Source organism: Panthera pardus, unplaced genomic scaffold (genome assembly GCF_024362965.1).
Source record: "Panthera pardus isolate Hobbes unplaced genomic scaffold, ASM2436296v1 HiC_scaffold_2, whole genome shotgun sequence".
In the NCBI taxonomy this organism is placed as follows: domain Eukaryota; kingdom Metazoa; phylum Chordata; class Mammalia; order Carnivora; family Felidae; genus Panthera; species Panthera pardus.
The window spans coordinates 82,903,340-82,921,218 of record NW_026526765.1 but is presented as its reverse complement, the minus strand read 5'-3'; the positions used below and the strand labels follow the sequence as shown (position 1 = coordinate 82,921,218).

Genomic DNA, 17,879 nt, shown 5'->3' with positions numbered 1-17,879 from the left:
TCTCAAGTGGGTTGTCTTATTATTTCAGTGACTACTTCTTCAATTCTAAGATGTCCAATTACTAACACCAACCTAGATATAGTATCCCACTTATAGAAATAGATGCTAAAGAGAGATGGAAATCAAAGGAGACTGCTGACCAACCCTGGGTCTTCATTTCTACCAGAGAAAGTTAAATTTGATGTCAGCAATAAGTAGACTAAGAGAGAGGAAGGGGAAAGAAAAATTAGAAATTAAACCATTATAATATTAATAATAAAGTTAAATTAGAAATGTTAAACAGCACAGTTCTATTTTCGATTCCATGCTCCTAGCATTTGCATGGCAAGTTTGGAATATAAAATGATATCATATGTATGCATCCTACTTGTTCATCACAACAGTATGAATAATTTTATTTGCACATTATAGTGGTGTATCAAAAATATTCTTTTTCTAAAGTCATACAGATAGTACTGAGCCAAACTTAGGACCCATATTTCTGGATGGCTAGCCATTTCTTTCTGTCACAACATAAGATCTGTGAATTTCACATTATATTAAGGTATTAATTATACACATATAATCATATTATATTTAAAGATTTTAATATTAAAATGTTAATTTGTATTATTGTTCCTTAAGTTGTTCCTATTCCAAATACCTAAATATGGCAATTGAAAAAAAAGCCTTAAGAGAAGGAGATGGTGGCTGAGTAGGACAACCCTAGGCTCAACCTCATCCCAGGAATACAACCTGCTAACTATCAAACATCCTAAATATGCCAGAAATCAACCTGAAAACTGACAAAACAAACTTAACAACCCCATAACCAGTGGCTTGGAAAACTAGATGCGTTGAATTTCATGAGTTGTTAAAATCAGCAGGGCTTAAAATGTGGAGTTTTAAAGGTCAGTGGGCTTGGCTAGGAGAGAGCCTGGAGGGAACTGCAGTGCCTGGAGACAAGGCAAGCAAACAACCTGGGGGAATAAAGCCTGGAAATAGCAATTGGAAGAGTGTCTAGGGCACACAATGCAGAGATTCTTTGCTCTTCTCTGAGCATGTCCCTGAGAGGCAGCATTCACAGAGACATGGCTCCTGGAACAAAGGAGCTGGCCAGTGCCATTTCTCTCCCTTACCCCTTACCATAAATACAGAGTCACCTGTGGGAAGCAGCACAGCATGGACACTGGCTACCTAATTTACTTACATGAAGTCTCATCCACCAGGAGTTTGTGGAACTGCCTTTCTGTCACGCTTGCCTGAGTCCCAGTGTGGTGCACCCCACCCCAGAAGACCAGCAAAAACCCCTGCCTACACGATGTCTCCAGACCAGAGGGCTCTACAGGGCCTCAGTTCCAGTGGAGGTGATGACAGGTCTCATTTCACAAGCAGACCAGAGCACACCTAGTTGAAACTCGCCACATTCAGGCCAAGAAATAACCACTACCAAAAGCAGGCAAGAAGAGCCACTGCAGATGACCAGCCTGAAGGACAGAGCAGCCAGAAAACAACAGAAGAGCACACAAATCACACACTCCCAAAAGTGCTAGGCCCTAGACACTACTGACCCCTTCTTTATAAGGTCATTACTTTCAGTAATAGGAGATATAACTGGCTTTTATAACACAGAGAAGCAGGCAAAGACTTATACAAAATGAGAAGACAGAGGAATTTATCCCAAATGAAAGAACAAGATATAGTCAAGGCCAGAGATCTAAATGAAAAAGATATAAGTAACATGCCTGAAGGAGAATTTAAAGAAACAATCATATGGATACTAAGTGGACTTAAAGAAAGAATGGAAGACATCAGTGAGACCCTTACTACAGAGATAAAAGACTTAAAAAAGAATCAGAGATGAGTAGTGCAATAAATGAGATTAAAAACACACTTGATGTGGGCGCCTGGGTGGCTCAGTCAGTTAAGCAGCCGACTCTTGATTTCAGCTCGGGCCATGATCTCACAGTTCCTCAGATCAAGCCCCATGCTCTCAGTGCAGAGCCTGCTTGGGATTCTCTCTCCCCCTCTCTGCCCCTCCCTTACACATGCTCTCTTGCTCTTGCTTCCCTATAAACATAGGGAAGAAAATCACACTTAATGCAATACATAACAGGCTAGAAGAAGCAGAGAAAAAATTAATGACATAGAAAATAAAGTAATGGAAAGCAATGAAGTTGAACAAAAGAGAAAGAATTACACAAAATGATAAGACTTAGGGAACTCAGTGACTACATCAAATATAATTATATTCATATTACAGGAGTACCAGGAGAAGAAGAGAGAGAAAGGGGTGGCAGAAAATGTATTTGAAGAAATAATAGGTGAAAACTTCCTAATGTGAGGAAGGAAACAGACATCCAGATCCAGAAGCACAGAGTACTCACATCAAATCAACAAAAGGAGGCCAACATCAAGACGTATTGTAATTAAATTGGCAAAGTGTAGTGATAAAAAAATTTTAAAAGAAGCAAGACAAAAGAAGTCATTAATTTACAAGGGGAAACTCACAAGGCTAGCAGATTTTTCAACAGGAACTTGGCAAGTCCGAAGGAGTGGCAAGATATATTCAAAGTACTGAATGGGAAAAAATGTGCAGCCAAGAATATTCTATCCAGCAAGGCTATCATTCAGGACAGAAGGAGAGATGAAGAGTTTTCCAGAGAAACAAAAGCTAAAGGAGTTTATGACCACTAAACCAGCCCTATAAGAAATGCTAAAGGTGACTCTTTGAGTGGAAAGGAGAGAGCAAAAGTGATAATATAAAGACAGGAAACACAAAAGCAGTAAAAATGAATATTCCTGAAAAAATAAGTCAAGGAACCCCCAAGATAAAAGGATATAAAATATAATAACATATACCTAAATTGTGGGGAGGAGAGTAGAAAAGAATGGGTTCAAACTTAAATATCCATCAACCTAATACAGATTGCTATATACAGGAGAGGCTAATGGTAACTACACATCAAAAGTCACAAATAAACATGCAAAGAATAAAGAGAAAGAAATCCAAATATATACTAAAGAAAATCAGCAAAACATGGAAATACAAGAAAGGATGAGAGAAAATCTCCAGAAACAACCACAAAACAAGCAATAAAATGGCAATAAGTACATATCTGTCAATAATTACATTGAATATATATCGACTAAAAGCTCTAATCAAAAGACACAGGGTGTCAGAATATTAAAAAAAAAAAAAAAAAGACACATCTATATGCTGCCTGCAATAGACCAATTTTAGACCTAAAGACACCTGCAGATTCAAAGTGAGGCAATGGAAACATTTACCATGCAAATGGATATCAAAAGATAGCTGGAGTAGTAATACACTGGACAAACTACACTTTAAAACAAAGTCAGTAACAAGAGACAAACAAGGGCAGTGTATAAACATTGAGGAGATAATCCAACAAGAATATATAACAATTGTGAATATTTATGTATGCAACATGAAAGTACCCAAATACATAAAACAATAACAAACATAAAGGAACTAATCAGTGTTAGTATAATAATAGTAGGGGATTTTATCATTCTACTTACATCAATGGACAGATCATCTAAACGGAAAATCAACAAGGAAACAATGGCTTTGAATGATAGACTGGACAAGATAGACTTAACAGATATTTTCAGAACATACACATTCTTTTCAAGTACACAAGGAACATTCTCCAGAAAAGATCACATATTAGGCCATAAAACAAGTCAACAAATTCAAAAAGATCCAAGTCATTCCATGCTTCTTTTCTGACCACAACACTATGAAACTAGAAATCAAACACATGAAAAAAATCTAGAAAGAACACAAACACATGGGGATTAAATAACATGTTACTAAATAATAAATGGATCAACCAAGAAATAAAAGAAGAAATAAAAAATTACATGGAGAGAAATGGAAATGAAAACAAATGGTACAAAGTCTCTTTGATGCAGCAAATGCAATTCTAAGAGGGAAGTTTACAGCAATATAGGCCTACCTCAAGAGGTAAGAAAAGTCTCAAACGCCCCTAAAGGAGCTAGAAAAAGAACAACAAATGAAGCCTACAGTCAGTAGAAGGAAAAAAAAATAATAATAAAGATTAGAGAAGAAATAAATGATATAGAAACTAAAAAAACAAAACAAAAAAATAGAACACAACAATGAAATCAGGAGCTTGTTCTTAAAAAAAAGCCAATAAAATTTTTAAACCTCTAGTGAGATTTAGCAAAAAGAAAAGAAAAAGGACTCAAATAAATAAAATCACAAATGAGAGAGGGTTAATAACAACCAACACCACAAAAATACAAATAATTGTTAAGAGAATATTAGGAAAACCTACATGCAAATAAACTGGACAAGCTAGAAGAAATGGATAAATTCCTAGAAATGTATAGATTTAGTATAAACTAAAACAGGAAGAAGAAACAGAAAATTTGAACAGACCAATAACCTACAAAGAAATTGAATCAGTAATCAAAAAACTCCCACAAACAAAAATGCAGGACCAGATGGCTTCACACGTGAAAAAAATTATGCCCCTAGTTGTTTTCCTGTGATTCTATCCAAAAATAAAGAGCCATGCACAATAAGACTACTTTATCACTGCTATTCTCTAATTGAGCACATTGACAATTTATTAATTCTTAAAGAGGTAATAAAGATAAATATTAAAGGAAATGCAAAGATCCAAATTAGGCAAGAAAATCAAATCTCTCTTTCATTAGAATTTCTGTTGGATTATGAATTCTCCACTTAATAGTAATTCAGCAATGACATGAAAGAAATAGTTGGGAAAATTTTAAAAACTACATGCTGAGTTTTCATCATTCTAGTTACTACTTAACATGATGGCCTTTCCAGTCTTTCTGATCGAGCCTACCAGAAACATTATTCTCAGGCATTCAACTCTAGCATATAGCATATACTAAAGAATTCTATTTTGAAAGTTACACTTTCACACCACTCTCCCACCTCCTTAAACCCAGACAGTATCTTTCTAAATTTAGATAAATGATCCAAACTTATTATAGGCTATATATTTTTATCAAGCTATACGTAGATAGTAAAATAAAAAAAAAAAATACATATTAGCAAAAGCATTTGTTTGACTATAAAAACGTAACTATGTAAATGTAAGAAGTATTCTTTTGTGTAGTTATGGAACTGCATTCTAAAAACAAACTGACATCTCAGTTTATTTTACTTACACAATAAGTTTAATTTACATAGAAATGACAGAGCATTTCAGGAGCAAGTCTTAAAAACAATTTCTGCTGAATGACTGCTATAATAATCTCCTTAAGAGAGAAATAAACATAAACTAAAACGGCAGTTGCAAAACATACATAGTAGCTTTCCAGTGAAGACAAAATTCAGTATTTAGTAGGAACATACTAAAAAAACACAGAAGGGGTTTTGGTTTAGATTGCTGGCTAAAGTCAGAATCTGTTTCCCTAAAGCTTCAATCCTAAGCGTATCAGAAGTTGTTTATTAAGGCAGGCTTCTAGACAAGAAACTCAAATTTACACTATCTTCTGTATTCCACCCTCACATCCATGAAAAGAAAGGTTTTTAAATGCTTCTATACCCGGGATGTGGTAAGATACTTTCTACAGGTTCTCATTTAATCGAACTAGAGATCTTACTGGTAACAATAAATACTAAATTATTTCCAGGATTTAAATGCAAAGGTTTATTTATGTTCTAGGAATTTTAGACAATTATACATGAACTTCTATTTTCTGAATTACAGCGACAGAGGTCTAGAGTGTGACTATGAAGGACAAAAATTTTCCGAAAGAAAATGCCACAAACATGGACTACCTTTAATCAAATAATTTTAATCAGCAAAGCAGTAAAATTCTAAAACTTAGAAATTAAATGGTAATTAGCAAATAATGGAAAATATTTTTACAAACAGGAAAATTATCATTAGCATATCATTTTCCTTTACTCTGATATGAAAATATATCTTTATGTTCAAATTCCTAAAATTAAGAAATTTCCTAAAATGCATAGGTCCAGAATTCATACTAGTTTATATATGTGTTATCACACTCATTTCCTATTAAACAAATATGAGAACACAGAAAATTTTCCCAAATTGCTAAAGATATGCATAAAAAAAACACTGTGACACAAAGTAAAGTAGCTTGAGAGAAATAAAGCAAACTCATGCCACTAGTTTACTAACATTATTTTCTTTTTTAAAATTCTATTATTTTTAACTTAATTTTTAACCTTGCTAAATGGCATATTCATATTTAAAGTCACCTTATATCATTCTTGGAAGAAGGCAAGACAGGCAGAAAAAAGAGAATCAGAAAAAAGGAACTGGGAAGAAGAGAGAGAGAGAGTAGCAGAGGAGATGAGAAAAGGCTCCCCAGAAAAGAAGACATCTGAGCCAAAACCTTAAGGCAGGTGGAGGTATGGGTGTTGTGAACAAGGGAGAGAGGGCATTTCAAAGAGAGAAAACAGTATGAGATAAAAGTACAAGGTATGAACGAAGGATAGTATGGTGGTTAAATCTAACTGGAAAGCATAGCTCAGAAATAGAAATGAAGAAATATGGACAAAATATAGGTACACCTATGTATTATTAAATCCCACCATAATGAACACTAAACAAATTCACTATAGTGAAAACTGTTCTTATTTGTATATAACTAAAACTCATACATCTCAATGCTAAAATATAGGAAATGAAATTCAATTAATAACCAGCCTTCAACAGTGAGATTAGTAATGAAAATAAGTATTTCAAACAGGACGTGAGAAGCAAGATGGTATGGAACAAAAGGCTGTTAACAACCAGACTTCCTTCTCCAATTCTTGGATCTTTTGTTGTGACAAGTTTTATGCTAGAAAGTTGTTTACTTTATATATATATATATATGGAAGTAAATGGGATTGGTACTTGAAGCTCAGGAGTCCAATGATCTAAATTTGAGTTACACTGCATTACAGAATAAATCTTGTGATTTGGGGTGACATTTAGGGCCAACTTTATCATCAACACAAATGTGAATACAGGCACAGGAGGTGAAAAATCTAGATAACGTAGAATATTTTCTCTCTATATAGCTATATATAATCATTAAGTACAAGATACAGTAAAACCTTAGATTGCAAGTAACTTGTTCTGCGAGTGTTCCACAAGATGAGCAAACATTTCTAATAAATTTTAACTTGATGAACGAGTGATGTCTTGCAATACAAGTAGCCTATGACACCAAATGTCATACGATCACAACTGAGCCAATGGTTTTTCTCTGTCTCTGTCTTGCTACATTGTGGGTGATCATCTCATGTGCCTAGATGCTTGGTCTCAGAGGGCTGTGATGTCTGGCAGAAATCAGTGGTTTTTCAGAACTTTGGCACTAGTGTATTTTTTTATCACTTCAAATCACCTATGGACAGCCCTTTGCTTTTCCATACAAGAGTAAGCTTAGGAATGCTTTGTTCCACTCTAGGTCAGGCTGCCTGCAGATATAGACCCTTTCCTCTGCTGCCTTACTGCCAGCTACATTAAATACAGTATGACAAGAGTTTATTAATACTGTACTGTAGTCAACATCTGCGCAAGCACATACAATGGCCCCCGTTCAGAAAAAGATTCCTTTGAATCAATAAATAGTAGTGATTCCATTAGTGACAGTGGAAGTCATCCTACACAATGACCCTCCTCCCTCGTCTCCCTCACACCAACCACAAAGGTTTTTAAAGGTAAGGGCAGGTTCATTTATTTATTTTTCTTTATATTTTGTATTTTCTTTACTATTTTGTATTACATTACAGTATTGTAATCATTCTTTTTTAAAAAAAAATTAATGTTTATTTATTTTTGAGAGACAGAGAGAGACAGTGCGTGAATAGGGGAGGGACAGAGAGAGAGAGTCAGACAGACAGACAGAACCTAAAGCAGGCTCTAGCCTCTGAGCTGTCAGCACAGAGCCCCACGTGGGGCTTGAACTCAAGAACAGCGAGATCATGACCTGGGCCAAAGTCGGACACTTAACCGACTGAGCCACCCAGGCATCCCTGTAATCATTTTTATATGAATATTTTTGGAATGTGCAATGAGTCATCTGAGTTTCCATTATTTCTACCAGGGGAATTCGCTTTGATATACAAGTGCTTTGGATTACAATATATTTCCGGAATGAATTATGCTCACAAACCAAGGTTTTACTGTATTTTGATTATCATGGAGTAAGGTCCACCAAAAATTAAATCTGTGACCCTCCCTATGTCCAAAAAACAAAAGGTAGCAGATCCTAGGAGAAAGCAATCACTTGCACATGGGATTATCTAATAAGACACAGTTGCTAAATTTTGAAAGAGATGATGTTAGAGGATACAGATTAAGGCTGAAAAAAGATGCAGATGCCAAAAAAGGACAAAGTTTATTCAGAGAACAGCACCTGTCCAAGTGAACAAATACACATGGCTTATGGAAAAGAGTAAAATGTAAACCCCACATACAAATATAACAAAGCAAACATCCCCAGTTCTTCTCTCAGGTCATATACGATGGATATTCTATTATCAACATATTACCAGTATGCAGCATATAATTAATTCAAGTGGAAATGGGCAGACATCTTATGTGCAGCAGAAATTACTCAGGGCATTACATATACTTAAGATATAAATGTTGGAGGGGTGCCTGGGTGGCTCAGTCGGTTAAGCATCCGACTTTGGCTCAGGTCATGATCTCGTGGTTTGAGAGTTCGAGCCCCGCATCAGGCTCTGTGCTGACAGCTCAGAGCCTGGAGCCTGTCTTCGGATTCTGTGTCTCCCTCTCTCTCTGCGCCTCCCCTGCTCATGCTGTCTCTCTTTCTCTCAAAAATAAATAAAACATTCAAAAAAAATTTTTTAAAAAGATATAAATGCTGGAGAACAATATCAAGAACTTTGAGGGACCTGATATTTTATCCTGTTTGCAAGCTAACAAGTTAGCCTGCTACTGTTTCATGGATACTGCTAAAAGACACTAGACTCCTGTGTCAGCGACAAAAGACTATTACTCAGTGTAGAGCAGGCAACATGAGCTTATCTTCATCTTTCTCTTGTCCCTCAGATCCCAAAAAGGCAATGTGAACAGGCTAAGGACAGAGGCTGAACACACTGCAGAGCTAAGGAACCTCAACATTTATGAAGCCCAGTCTTGTAAGGGGTTGCTTTGCCATTAGTGCAGGAAGGGAGGAGCATTTTCTTGAATAGCAAAAAATATCTGCTCTCTGCCTTGGAGGAATACACAATCTCTGTCTTCCAAGTTGTTTCCTGTACAAAGACCCTCAAAAAGATAGACCACATCAAAAGCTGTCAGTGACTTGCTCAGACACATGTAGAAATTCAAGAGACACATGGAGAATTGGCTCCCAGGAAACATAAATTTAGTTTCATATATTCTTTATGCTACCATTTAACCAGTGTTGTAAGGAATCAAAACAGAAAACAGAAACATCAACTTATCCTTAGAGAACTAAACTAGTGTATAGTTACCACACTTAACAAATGCGTCCATACACATTTTATTAAAAATACTTAACATGACATAGAATGAGTAAAATCTTTGGCTTTAAAAAACATTCACCTGAATGACAAACGACATTTTCAAGGGTTCCTACCATGGGAAGAACCTAAATGGTCACAAGGCCTAATCCTTTATCAAGTCAAAGGTAAGTAGGTGAGATCCAATTTATTAGCCAAACGAGCATCAAACTTCTTCACAGAGATAAGCACTTTTGTTTTTACCTTTATTGAGGAATAAATGTGATGATTTGATATATATTATACACACACAAACACACATTGTAGAATGATAAAGATTAATATTATTAACACATCCATCACCTCATATAATTAACATTGGTAATTTTTTTTTTTTTTTTTTTTTTTTTGAAGATAAGCATTTCAAGTAACACTTTTCCACCTGGCACAGCAGAGATTTCAACCTCCTAAAAACATTTAAAACATAAAATTTGGCAGAATTTGTTTTCTGATGTAATGACTCACTACCAAATATTAAGGTCATGGGAAGCATACGTTTACATAAAAACATAAATTTTTAAACTTAGAATATGTTTCAAACATAACCATTAAAATAATAAAACAAAAAATGCAGAACCTTTTTCAAGTCATTTTTTTTTTTTTTTAGAAAGACTTCATGAACCGTTTTAGCTTTACAACTTTCATTCTGACTATTCAAAATTGGGGGTGGGGGGAGTTAAAGTTGAATATATCACCATACCTCCCCTAGAGCTTCATATCTTTTCTGGTTCCATCTGTGCAAGTCTTCTCGGTAGTTAAAAACAAATGGTTCCCCAGTTTTTATGTGTCTTAACTGCCCCTCTAGAAGATAAACAAACAGTATTGCTATGACTCAGAGCATATTTATAATAATGAAAAGTATGACAAATAATGTCTGAACTTTCTCAGAACAGTTTCATTTTTTCATTAGATTTTTTCCTTCAAATATCAACATGATGCAAACATCTAAATACTGTAAGAGAATGGCCCCACATACTCAATGCTTTGCGTTTTCATCTTCATTACTCTAAAGCAAATTCTGATCTGCATTACTCTAACCTAAATTAACATTTGAGGGCCTATAATGTATAAGGGTCCTTGCTGGCTACAGCTGTGAACATAGTTCCAGTTCCTAAGCTTAAAGGTTACCTGAGGAGTAAAAGCGTAAATATTAAAAAGTTAAGCAACTTTTCAGGAAATTAAACAAGAATGAAGCAAACCAACAATCTAAAACCTGCCACAGGCAACTCATTGTAGACAATAAAGTCTAAAATAAGTTTGGAAAAATGAAAGATCCCTATAGGTTAGAATAGGTCTAGTGTGATTTTTCAACCAGGTCTTGAAGTATGAGTAAGAAATGAAAATAGGAGAAAGGAAGTGAGCCAACAAAGGTTTGGACTGTCAAGGCAGTCAACACTCAATTTTGAGATTTTACTGATAATACTTTTACTAATAATATCAAAGATATAAGCAATCTAGTGTCACAGGCAAAGAAAAACAGGGAGAGGCCTGGGAAAGCCTGGGCATTTCTTCCTAGATCCTTTCCTCTCAGTAGTAGCACTCTGGTCCAGAGAGGTCTCTAAGTGAGGTCTCTAAGTGAGGCAAAAAGGTTACCTCATACACTGGTGAGCATCTGGGTTATAAAATACTTCAGTTTTACGTGCCAGAGAGTGGTACTACTTATATGATATTCTTCAGAGAAATATACCTCCTATTTCCACAGATATGTTTGCTATATGTTCGTTTACCATACGCAATGCCAAATCAGCCATCCTGCTCAAAGCATTCCATAAAGACTCTGTTCATAGCAAACATTAGTCTGTATTCACTAAAAGTTTATAGTATCAGCATGTTTATAAAGAGAAAAGACCAGGCCACTTTGTCTTCATTCTGTCCCAGGAATATTCCCCTGGTAATCAGGAGAGAAACATACCACAAGCCAATTACTTTAACCTACTCTCTCCTGCCTCTACCCAGCAATTTAAAGAAAACTGTATAAAATGGACAGAAAGTTCAAATAGTGAACAATCCATTTTAACAGAAACAGAAAGTATTGAGCCAAACTGTGTAACACTGGAGAACATGTTGGGAACCAACAGTAGAAGGCTCAAATATTGGGTCTGGACTCTATGCTAAGAGCAGTAAGGCACAAGAAAGAGTTTAGAGCCCAAAGAAGGACATGATCATTCAGCATGGAACTTAGTATTTGATTTTCAATGAGGGCATGAAGGAGTGGATAAAAACTTGAAAGTTATAGCACTGAAACTAAACCCAGGAAATATACGACCCCAAGTAAAACTACTTCACTATTTTTATGAATCAATTTCACTACATATAAAAATTAACTCTTTAATATGCAAAATAAGAGCTAATCCTTATTTGTAGAGTTCTCTAATACTCTCAACATGAGATACTGTGTTGGATCACTACAATACTCTTTTTTGGTTAGATGATGCCATATAAATTACAAGATGTATCTGTCTTTCTCCACAGGAAAAGGAAATTCCCATTTAAGATACCAAAGCAGGTAGGGGTGCCAGGGTGGCTCAGTTGGTTAAGCGTCCAACTTCAGCTCAGGTCATGATCTCACAGTTCAGTCCATGGGTTCGAGCTCCGTGTCAGGCTCTGTGATGACAGCTCAGAGCCTGTAGCCTGCTTTGTATTCTGTATCTCCCTCTCTCTCTGCCCCTCCCCCACTTATTCTCTCTCTCTCTCTCTCTCTCTCTCTCAAAGCTCAAAAATAAACATTAAAAAAATAAATAACTTGAAATGGAAAAGAAAGATGCATGTAATGGGTAAATCTGAAAAAAAAGAAAAAAACAGATACCAATGCAGGTAGATTGAGGGCATCTGCTAATCTAAAACTTATGATTTTGACTAAAGTAACCTTAAAGGTACCTGACATATAGTAATGTATAATATTTCTGCAGCTGAAATTTAAAATGTTTTTCTGTGAGACTGCTGTGTGAAAGGGAAGCGACTTACCAAGCCAGTAAGTGACTTTAATAGACTACTTAGACCACTTGCACCTACATCACAAAGAAAGGTGTTTTGTTTCTTGTCTTTCATTTAACTTACTCATTTTTGGATATCATAATTCTCATAAAGTGATAAAGATTCTGATGCTTTAGGAAAAATGGGCCCTGTCAAAAGAGCCAACTATTAGCACTAGTGTTAAAGGTAAAAAGAAGGTTAAGAGGCAAAGAATGTGAGCAGCGTTATCCAGAAAAAAATACCTGATCACATTTGCAAATATGGCATTTCTCAAAGATTTGGACAATCCTGCCAGTGAGTGTCAAAGATCTGATTTACGACACTTTAGCTTAAGGTCCCCTGAAATCAGTTGTAAAGTTTCACATGTACACCTAAAATATGTGCTATTCTGGGAAATGTATCCATATATTTTATCAGATTTGTTATGGAGTCTAGGACCCAAAAGATGCTATCACTTGCCTAAATGAATTAATAAGTTGAAAGTATTTAGGACACTTCTTGGCATGTATTAAGAGTTCAATAAACATCAGGTATTGTAGAAGACAATATTCAAACTCAAATGGTTTGCCACAAGGCCAATTATTTTTTAGTGATACTAAAGTGTGCTTCCTCATAATACTGCACCAGGGCATAGGGAGTATAGGTGAGTGTAAAAGGGGATAAGCCTTTGAGTTCTTCATCAGCAAGGACATTCGAGCTGGGCCTTACACAACTGTAACAATGGGAAAATTGGCTAAGCAGGCATTTTAAACACAAGACGTATTTGAAAACGCACTGTTATTTGAAAGAACAGGTATCAATTTGATGAAGGTAAAATACAATCTCTTCCCCTTTGTTACAAATTGGCTTAAAGTAAAATTTGTATCCAAATTCTTCTTTTATCCAACTACTTTAAAATCCTTTATACAAAATTAGAAGCTTCAATCAGGTAATGAAAATTTGATTTCAAAGCTTTCGTAAGAATTTTTGTCATTATAAAGCTAAAAAAGAAGTCGCCAAAGATACTAAGTTAAAATTTCCCTTTTAGGGGGTTAGCATTGAGACCCAGTTTCCCGTATACAAATCCTCACCTCTCTAGATATTCACCGTTAACCTGAATTCAAAAGTGAACTGTATAATACTAAAAATAAGATCCTTAAAAATGGCATTCTATCCATAGAATTCAACCATGTCTGCCTCATACTGTTAGTCACTATTTATGTAAGACAATGTCCAGGATACTTAAAAAATAAATGGCAAGTGTGTGCAAGGATGCATACATCTTCATGGTATATATACACAAAAGGGCACATGTACATGCAAAAGTGTAGGTATGTACAAAAGTCTGAATGCAATATATGTGGATCCAAGGGTGTGCAAAAGTGTGAAAGGTTGTGTGCATATATATCTGATAATAAAAGGAAAGATTAAAAGTGTACTGCTTCTGGGGGCGTCTCACTGGCTCAGTTGGTATAGCATGTGACTCGTGATCTCAGATCATGAGTGCAAGCTCCACTCTGGGTGTGGTCCCAACTTAAAAAATGAAAACAAAGAAAAGTGTATTGTTTTTTTTGTTTCTTACTCACTTTAAGAAATATTCAAGGAAGATGAAACATAGACTTTGATGAAAAATGATGTCCGATATCCATAGAGCAAACATAGTTCTATGATTTAGCCACAATACCAATATCCCAACCCATGCCCTGTTCTGAGAAAATCTAATAATCATTTCAAAGGAAAAAAGGCAATGTTAGTCTGAGTGATCATTTAGTTCTGTCAATTAAAATATAAAGAAATTTAAAAAAAAACCAAAATATTACTACTCATACATATTTTGGCGTAAGATATCCTTTACTAAAAAAAGCATGAAAATATCAGAAAAGAGATCAAAGTTTCTAATATCATCTGTTTAAATCCACTTAATTTTCTAGTATACAGAGACCATCATTATATAAGCAGATACCTATAACTGATAATGCAAACGGATATCTACTATGACATGATAACAAATCACCAATGTAGTGGGTATGGAGCAACTAACAGAAAGCTACACCTCAAATGCTACCTAGCTTGTAACAGCAATGCCCTTCAGGTACAACAGCATGTTATCCATTCAGTGAATCACAATTCTTTATTCCAGAAACATCCCTGTAACTTATGGTATGTTCTCCCAAATCCCAAGTGCAAAGTTTACCTTATTCATAACTTAATTAATAAATTTTAAAAGAAGGATGTTGCCTGAAAAAAATCATGGAAAATTGAGTATTATGCTTTAAAATATGGTCAAAGATAATAATTGGTAGTCATTTCATTTTAAAAATGTGGAAAAGTAGCATCTTTCTATATAATTTAATTTGGAATTACAACCAGATGCCAGCAAGTTAAATGCTCAAGGCTGAAATGCATAAGTCAAATCAAATTCATGTCCATTGGTTTAAGTGATTTGACAATTATGGGAAATTACAATTTGGTTCTTTTGCTTGAGTGAAGAATTTCACCATGAGGGGAAAAGTCATGAGTTCTTAAATACATAAAACACTAACGGGCAAATAAAAGTAGCAAATAACATCTGTCCTATGATTCTATTAGCATGATACATAAATCTTGTATGTAGCATACAACCACTTACTTTCATTAAAAGCATATTCAAATCCTTCCAGGGTATCCGGAAAATCAAGAGGTGGTTCATCTTTTTTCATTAGTTCATCCAAATCAATCCTAGATAATAAATCTAGAAAAGAATATAAAATGTACTTATATTTTCATAGTTAATTACAAAGATTTCATTTTAAATGGTTTTAAGTATTCTTTTGTTCTATTAGCTTACTTTTTATGTATTGCCTTATTGATAATGCTTTTAAAGTTTCTAAGTTCTTAAAGTGCTATACCATGACAATTTCAAAAGCACTTTCAAAATCACAATTGCCATAACAATCACAATTTTAGATCCTATGTACCCCTATTGTAAATTATGAACTTCTTCCCCTCAAAATATTCAGCTATTAATTTGTACCTTTTTAACCTCCATCTATATAGCTTAAAAGTTTCAGGTATTAAGATGATTTTTAAATGGTCACTAAATCTTACATATAGATGACACTACTATTTATGAAAAAAGAAAATTATAAATTTAAATAGGGGTAACATAGCACATTATTAAATTTTATATGAAAAATTATAATATTAAAATAAAACATGTAAATGGAGAAAGTTTGATTATCACAAAGAAGTTTTTATTCTTTACACTATCTGATTTCCATACAATAAAAAAATGGTCAACAAAGTTTTTTAAATAAACATTTTATCTTGAAATCATTTTAGATTTACAAAAAAGTTGAAAGATAGTACAGATATTGTCTATATACCCTTTGCCCAGTTTCCCCTATTATTAACATCCTATATCACCAGGGTACATTTGTGAAAATGAAGAAACCAACGTCTGCACATTCTTACTAACTAAGCCCAGATATTATTCATCAGTTTTTTCATTAATGTCCTTCTTCTATTCCAGAACTCCATGTAGGATACCACACTGCATAAACTTGTCATGTCTCCCTAGCATCCTCTGGTCTGTAACAGATTTCCGTCTTTACTTCTTTTCCATGATCCTGACGGTTTTGAGGAATACTGGTCAGGTATTTTGCAGAATGACCCTCAATTTGGGTATGTTTGATTTTTACTTGTTGTGATTAGACTAGGGTTACAGGTTTTTGGAAAGAAAACCACTTTTGGAAAGAGTGAACTGACCCTCTTTTCACACATATCAAGAGGAAAATGATATCCATGGAATATCACAGGAGATGTTAATTTACATCGGTTAGCTAAGGCATTGTCTGACAGTTTCTCAACTATGATGTTACTATTTTTCCTTTTCCATAATCTATTCATTGGAAGCGAGTAAGTCTAGCCCACAATCAAGGAGGAAAAGGTGGAATTATGTTCTATCTTATGGAGCAGAGAACATCTACATATATTTGTAATTCTCTTATATGAAATTTTTGTCTCTCTTCCTCCATTTACACATTTATTCAATCTTACTTGTATCAGTATGGATTCATGGGTATTTATTATATGCTTTGGGTTACAATCAATATGTCATTTATTTTGTTGCTCAAATTGTTCCAGCATTGGCCATGACCATAAACTTTCAGGTGGTTCCTATAACTCTTTGACATGCTCTTATCTTTTTTTTTTTAAATATTTCCTTACTTTGTGTTACCACAAGATGCTTGCTCTAGCAATCCCTATCAAAATAACACCAGCATTCTTCACAGAGCTAGAACAAACAATCCTAAAATTTGTACAGGTCCAGAAAAGACCCTGAAGAGCCAAAGCAATCCTGAAAAAGAAAACCAAAGATGCCTCCACAGTTGGAGGCATCACAATTCCGGACTTCAAGCTGTATTACAAAGCTGTAATCATCAAGACAGTATGGTACTGACACAAAAACAGACACTCAGATCAAAGGAACAGAATAGAGAACCCAGAAACGGACCCACAAATGTATGGCTAATTAATCTTTGACAAAGCAGGAAAGAATATCCAATGGAATAAAGACAGACTCTTCAGCAAATGGTGTTAGGAAAACTGGACGACATGCAGAAGAATGAACCTGGACCACTTTTTTACATTACATACAAATATAAACTCAAAATGGATGAAAGACCTAAATGTAAGAGAGGAAGCCATCAAAATCCTAAAGGAGAAAACAGGCAAAAACCTCTTTGACCTTGGTCACAGTAACTTCTTACTCAACACATCTCCGGAGGCAAAGGAAACAAAGCAAAAATGAACTACTGTGACCTCATCAAGATAAAAAGTTTCAGCACAGGGAAGGAAACAGCAAAACTAAAAGGCAACTAACTGACAGAATGGGAAAAGATATTTGCAAATGACATATCAGCTACAGGGTTGGTATCCAAAATCTATAAATAACTTCTCAAACTCAACACCCAAAAAGCAAATAATCCACCTAAAGAATGGGCAAAAGACATGAATAGATACTTTTCCAAAGAAGACACCAAGGTGGCTAACAGACACATGAAAAAATGCTCAACATCATTTGTAATCAGGGAAATACAAATCAAAACCACCATGAGATACCACCTCTCACACTTGTCAGAATGGCTAACATTACCAACTCAGGCAACAACAGACGTTGATGGGGATGCAGAGAAAAAGGAGCCTTTTTGCAATGCTGGTAGAAATGCAAACTGGTGCAACCACTCTGGAAAACAGCATGCAGGTTCCTCAAAAAATCAAAAATAGAACTACTCTATGACCCAGCAATTGCACTACTAGGTATGTATCCAAAGGATACAGGAGTGCTGTTTCAAAGGGCACATGCACCCCAATGTTTATAGCAGCACTATCGACAATAGCCAAAGTATGAAAGGAGCCCAAA

The 17,879-nt window shown here is 35.0% G+C and overlaps 1 protein-coding gene across 11 annotated transcripts in view; it reads right to left on the bottom strand.

Moving 5' to 3' along the window:
- Window positions 1-17,879, bottom strand: part of FAM172A (family with sequence similarity 172 member A) — a 422,196-nt gene that overhangs the window by 357,348 nt on the left and 46,969 nt on the right. For 9 of the 11 annotated variants that reach the window (XM_053907196.1, XM_019428788.2, XM_019428789.2 and 6 more), the window contains 2 exons: window positions 15,105-15,206; window positions 10,224-10,324 (listed from right to left, as the gene is read on the bottom strand). In XM_053907196.1, the coding sequence (XP_053763171.1) occupies window positions 10,224-10,324; window positions 15,105-15,174 (171 nt within the window). In that variant the 5' untranslated portion in view covers window positions 15,175-15,206. The remainder of the gene's footprint in view (window positions 1-10,223; window positions 10,325-15,104; window positions 15,207-17,879) is intronic. The other 2 variants (XM_019428795.2, XM_019428797.2) reach the window with 1 other exon arrangement.